Raw genomic sequence first — 5,834 nt, 5'->3', positions numbered from 1 at the left:
AATCCATTGTCCGTGTATCTCCAACGCTTCATGAGTTTCATTGGATAACCATTAGTGATGTAATCCTAAAAATAAAAAATGAGAAACAAAAGTGATAACAAAGGTTTAATAAACAAAATGATGATCCGTAACTTCAATCCTTTGTTTTTGTGATGTACCTAAAAAAAAATACACAATAAGCAACTCAAGGTACAAGAAAATATATATGAGGAAAAGAAGAAAAAAGAGATTCAAGGAATCCGCAATTTTTTTTTTCTCCGAAAACGCGACTCATCAAAACGCGCCACCAAGCCGCGTTTTGTGACGTCGCGTTTCTTCACATATCTTGCAGGATAGAAAACGCGACTGTGTTATAAAACGCGACTTGGAGTCGCGTATTTGAAGGCGCGTTTTTGGTTTCTGAACAGGCTGGAAAACGCGACTTGGTAAAAAACGCGACTTTCTGTCGCGTTTTGAAGGCGCGTTTTATTCAGTATAGGCGCAGAATTGAAAACGCGATTATGAAAAACGCGATTCTAAGGCGCGTTTTCAGCCCAAGTGCGTTTTCTTCTGCGAAATTTTTGCAGAAAGCCAATTTTGAAAAATTACCATTTGTACCCCAATCACTCAAAATGCATCATAGATCATTTGTTTGCTAAAATTCTCAATGCATGCACATGTAAAATGATCAAAATATGCATTTTAACCCCTTCTAACAAATCAAAAACAACAATTACTCAAATTGAGGGGTTGAGTTCCTTGATCAAATTTCGCCTTTTTCACCTCATTTGGTCACTTTTGCTTCCATTTCCAATACCTACAAATGAAAAATAACAAAATAACTCAAACACATACTTTAAACATAAAATCACCCCAAAATAACATAAATAGCCAAAACATTGGGTTGCCTCCCAATAAGCGCTTCTTTATAGTCAATAGCTTGACTATTTCACCTCATTTTTCAAGGAGGCTTAGTTAACGAATAATCCACCATTTTTGGTCGTGCAGCTCCGAAAGCTCGTCTCCAAGGCTTACCAACCAACAGAGAAATTACTTTTAGTAAAGTTGTTAAATTTTGGCACCAGGTTTTGATGGTATCTTGGTAAGATTGGAAGATTATATTGTGCTTCTAAAAATCTTGAAAAAAGCTATTTTAGTGAGGGCATTATGGTCAATTTGCCCCTGATGAGATTAACATTAGGTCCGATCAACATCAGAAGGGAGCTCAATGTATTATTGGATATAACAAGGGTGCTAGTGAAATTATGAAAACCCTCAAGGGAGGTTTTTGAAATTAACCCTAAAATATTCATTCCACGCAAGGCATGGTGTTCCCCTCCTAGTTCCTATAAATAGGGCTGCAACTCAATGCACTTATCACTCGATATCAATAATTTAGCACATTATTTACATTTTGAGTGAGGTTGTGATCAAATGGCATCTTCAAAAAATTTGCTCTTTCTTATTGGTGTTCTCTTTGCACTTGTGCTCCATATTTCCTCTGATGCAACAGCTGCAGGTGCCTAGTCCTTTTTTTTTTTTTTTTTTCCTTTCTTCCTTTTTTTTTTTGGCTGCACCTAAATACTTAAATGAATGGAGATTTGGAGACTCATTATTGGGATGTGAATTTTTATGGAAGGCTATTTGTATATTATCAAGCAAGTCATATTAATGTGCTAATATCTTTTTCAGTGTTTAGCAAAAGTAAATTGGGTTGCTTCTATCAATGGTTAGTGGCACATCTAATTTTTCATGCATCCTTATAGTATTGCTGTAAGGATACACGTTCCATAGTGTCGCACCAAAGGTTAAACTAACGTCGAAAACCAAACTAAATGCTTCTAATTATAATTTAAAGCAAAATAATTCATATCCAAGTCGCACCATCTTATATGCCTAGACTGTTTTGTTTAATCCATAGTATTCTTTTCTTTGCATATATCTTGCAAATTTTCAGCCTAGCCAGTCACCTAACGTTCGCAGCTTAAGATAAAGCTCCAAATATTTATGTCTCCTTGTGTCTTGAAACAGATCAGAAGAGCGTGAATACCACTGGTGTCCACGATGCCAGTTCAGGCGAGGTTCATCAGGATAGCATAAGCGAAGATCGTTGCAGACATGGTTGCTGCCACTGGTACCATGGACGCTGCCAAAGATGCTGTCAAACTGCCGAGGAGACCCCTGAAGCCACATCTGGAGATGAGGATACCGTAACCGCAGATCGTTGCAGACATGGTTGCTGCCGCTGGTACCATGGACATTGCCAAAGATGCTGTCCACCTGCTGAGGAGACCCCTGAACATCGTTGCAGACATGGTTGCTGCCGCTGGTACCATGGACATTGCCAAAGATGCTGTCCACCTGCTGAGGAGACCCCTGAACATCGGTGCAGACATGGTTGCTGCCACTGGTACCATGGACATTGCCAAAGATGCTGTCCACCTGCTGAGGAGACTTGCAGACATGGTTGCTGCCACTGGTACCATGGACATTGCCAAAGATGCTGTCAACCTACTGAAGCTACATCCGGAGATGAGGTCAAAAATTAATGCTAAATAAATAAGGGCGTGACACAGGATCCATGACACCTATATTATTACCTTAATATGTTATGTTGTGTTTGCTTTTAATGGTTGATTTCCTATGTGTGTAAAAGACTTATGCGGCTTCTCTTTGAATTGGTGTAGAATCAACAGGGGAAGCATGTAATGAGTACTCAGTTCGAGTGCTCTCTTCTTATGTTGTTGTCGTGTTGAATAAATAAATCTATTTGATCATCTACTACAATTGATGATCTCTATCTCAGTTACATCATAAACTTCTGTACCTTGGACCTGCTAGAATTAGTGTGATTGATACAAGACGTGCAGAATGTTCAATATATGTATATATGTGCTTCTTCATCGTGCCATGCCATTACAATGTGAAAGAATTCAGCATCGACGGAGTGAAACGTACCCAATCCTGCTCCTGAGAAAGGAAACAAAGTCCCTCAAAAATGGATATTTTGGATGCCATCAAGATTTTGAATTGAATGCCATTTGGAGATCTGAATGTTGTTTTTTTTTTTTTTTATACGAATTTTATCTTCGTTCAAGATTTTTTTGGTGGAAATGCTTCATTTATACGAATTTTCCTAGTTAGTAAAGGCTTCTATTACACTTGTACAATACACATTTAAAAGTATACCACAATAAAAGCTTGTGTAGTTCATATATTTCAAAAATATTCATACTTTTCAACTAAACTATAAAAATACGTAATAAATTCTTGATACATTATACTTTACGAACTATACTTTAAATTTTAAAAATATTTAATACTATCACTTATTAATAACTCCACATGTTAATTTGTCTCCCAATTCAATAAATTATAGTAGCTAATTCTCAAAGCTATTCGACACCAAAATTCCCTTACTTGTTCACCTCCTAGTGGATTATTATTAATTACATTGCATTTATTTCCTAAGCAAGAGTTTTGTAACCCCTCATATTAAATCTCAATGATTGATTTTAACGGTTACCAAGGCGTCTAGTAATTGGTTTGCTATTAATTTGAACTAGACATTTATTAGGTCTAGTACAATTTATTCCTTCTTATCACTTAGTTCATAAACCTTATGAATCGTTAAAACCAGCCCTAACATTAGCTAACAAGACTTCTAGCATTTCGGGTTTTGCTTAGAAATCAGTCTGATAGTTTAACTTGCTTCGTCCAGCTTTATGAGTTGCTTTTTTTTTTTTTCCATATTTGACATTTCATCTGACTTTAATATGGGGACCAAGTTAGTATTGTTGACATTTCATATCTAAGACCAAGTTAGTATTGTTGACATTTCATCTGACTTAATTAGTATTGTTGACATTTCATATCTAAGACTTCTTAATTAATTGATTTGTTATAAGAACTATAACGTATGCGTGTTTTGTAAGCTTTCATGTTTTTTTTTTTTAATTCTTGTGGACCAGCAACGGATAGTTTCTTCTAGTACCAAGCTTCCTTTGAAGTTCTTTATTATTATTAGTTTTTTTGCGTGTCCAAATGTAAATTAAAAGAACCAACAACATTGAACAAGTCTATATCTAGTAAAGATAGATATAAAGAGGGATACTATATCACTGCAACAGAAAAGGGATTTGGCGAGGAGCAAAAGTCCACGCCAAAAGTTTTGACTTCCTTGCCAATTAATTTCAGCGAGAAAAATGCTTCCTCGCCAAGTTTCTTGCTAGATGCTCGTCGCTAAAAGTTATTAGTGAGGATGCTGCTGCTTTTCTCGCTAATGAAACAGATCAATAGCAAGGGTTGACCTCCTCACTAATAGCTCAAATACTATGGCGAGAAAACTTTTCTCACCACTAAAGTTAAAAACTCCCCACAAAAACCAGTAGTTCCTTGCAAATAGTCAAGGTGTTTTGCTAGGAAAAATGGCGCTTCCTCGCCAATAGTATAGAATTAGCAAGGAGTCTTTTGACAAATCTGCAATGCCCCGCGTACCAGGAAAACATTTTAGGCCAGGAAAGTTTTCTCTCTAATAAGTGATAATTGATTATTGCCTAACTGTTTGGTGGGAAAATGTTCCTCTCCAATGCTGTTATGAACATTTCTTAATCCCATTTTAGCATGCTAATCTTAATTCTCTGAGCAAATTACTGGGTGGTTTTATTAGAAAATTTAGCTGTAAATAGCTTCAATTTGGCTTCTCATGTGTCTGTTGTACATTTTTCAGGTTCTTATAGGTATCAAATTGTTTGGCAAAATTTTTTTTTTTAATGAATCATGACCAACGTAGCTACTCATTAAATTTAAACTCATAAGCCCTGCTATTTGATAGCTTTTTGGAATATCACTTGGTGCCAACAAACCCCATTTTGCTACTTTGATAAACATTCAATAGAAAACATACAAAAGCTTTGGTTAGCTAAAAATAATTGCTAGCAAAGTAATACATTAACATCCAGCTCTTTCAACATCTTGAGCCATACAATAGGAAGTGCTTGAAATCAATTGGCAATTCAAATTTTTTTTAGCTCATTAACCATCCAAGAAATCGCAACTTCAATAAGTCATTACAAAAGAAGATTTCATCAAGAGAACACCACAAAAAGGAGAAGCAGAAAAAAAATATAAGAGAGAGAGAGAGAGTTAAACTAGTCATATGGACACATATTTGTCACCTCAGTATTTCCGATTCCTTAATTCAGTCTAGTTATCTTGGAACTCTATCGGCAATCCATGGAACATTTTTTGAATGACAATATGCTGTTGCAACCTTCTGATGAAAACTTCAAAGGTTCTATGATAGGTTGTATTTTTGTCATTAATTCTATGATTATTTTCCTCGTTTATATTACCAAATATTATATTAATTGCTTGATTCTACTTATATTTGGTATTTTGTGTCAATTGTAGGAAGGTGGAGCAAAAAGTAATAAAAGAGGTGATTTTTCAAGAGTTTTTCAATTCAAGATGGAGTTTACGAGGAGTATTGGATGAAAATTAGGAAACTACCACTTTTTATTAGATGTCTTATTAGGGAACAATTAGCATTAGTTGGAGAAGTTTCCTTTTGCAATTAGAATTCTATTTTTAGTTGGCCAATGGACAGCCGAAGTAGTAGACTTCAATTAGGAAACAAAGAGAGAAAAAAAGGCCGGAATCCCTCGTGATTACTACCTTGGAGGGAACAAGTAAAAGGAGACGGCCGCTGGTCTCTTATTTAGTGAGTCTTTAGGGAAAAACCAATGGTTATCGATGGAGTCATGCGGATATCCCCTGAGAATGTGTAGCTAAATCTTTGTTTTCTAGTCGAATGTCAATTTGAGGACTTTGTTCCAAACATCTGTGAGATCGAA

The 5,834-nt window shown here is 35.8% G+C and overlaps 1 protein-coding gene across 1 annotated transcript; it reads left to right on the top strand.

The window, feature by feature from the left end:
* The first annotated feature begins 1,367 nt into the window (after positions 1 to 1,367).
* Positions 1,368 to 2,797, top strand: LOC113734843 (uncharacterized). The gene is made up of 2 exons (XM_027261582.2): positions 1,368 to 1,498; positions 2,011 to 2,797. Exons 1-2 carry the CDS (start codon positions 1,414 to 1,416, stop codon positions 2,526 to 2,528), a joined length of 603 nt encoding a protein of 200 aa, XP_027117383.2. The 5' UTR covers positions 1,368 to 1,413; the 3' UTR covers positions 2,529 to 2,797.
* The last annotated feature ends 3,037 nt before the right edge of the window (positions 2,798 to 5,834 follow it).

Source organism: Coffea arabica, chromosome 3e (assembly GCF_036785885.1).
Source record: "Coffea arabica cultivar ET-39 chromosome 3e, Coffea Arabica ET-39 HiFi, whole genome shotgun sequence".
Lineage (NCBI taxonomy): Eukaryota > Viridiplantae > Streptophyta > Magnoliopsida > Gentianales > Rubiaceae > Coffea > Coffea arabica.
Note: the sequence above shows the minus strand (reverse complement) of the source record. Positions and strands in the feature narration are given on the sequence as shown.

Coding starts and splice junctions, on each gene's coding strand:
- LOC113734843 (XM_027261582.2), top strand. CDS start 1,414: ATGGCATCTTCAAAAAATTTGCTCTTTCTTATTGGTGTTCTCTTTGCA. Junction 1,499..2,010: donor CTCTGATGCAACAGCTGCAG/GTGCCTAGTCCT, acceptor GTCTTGAAACAG/ATCAGAAGAGCGTGAATACC.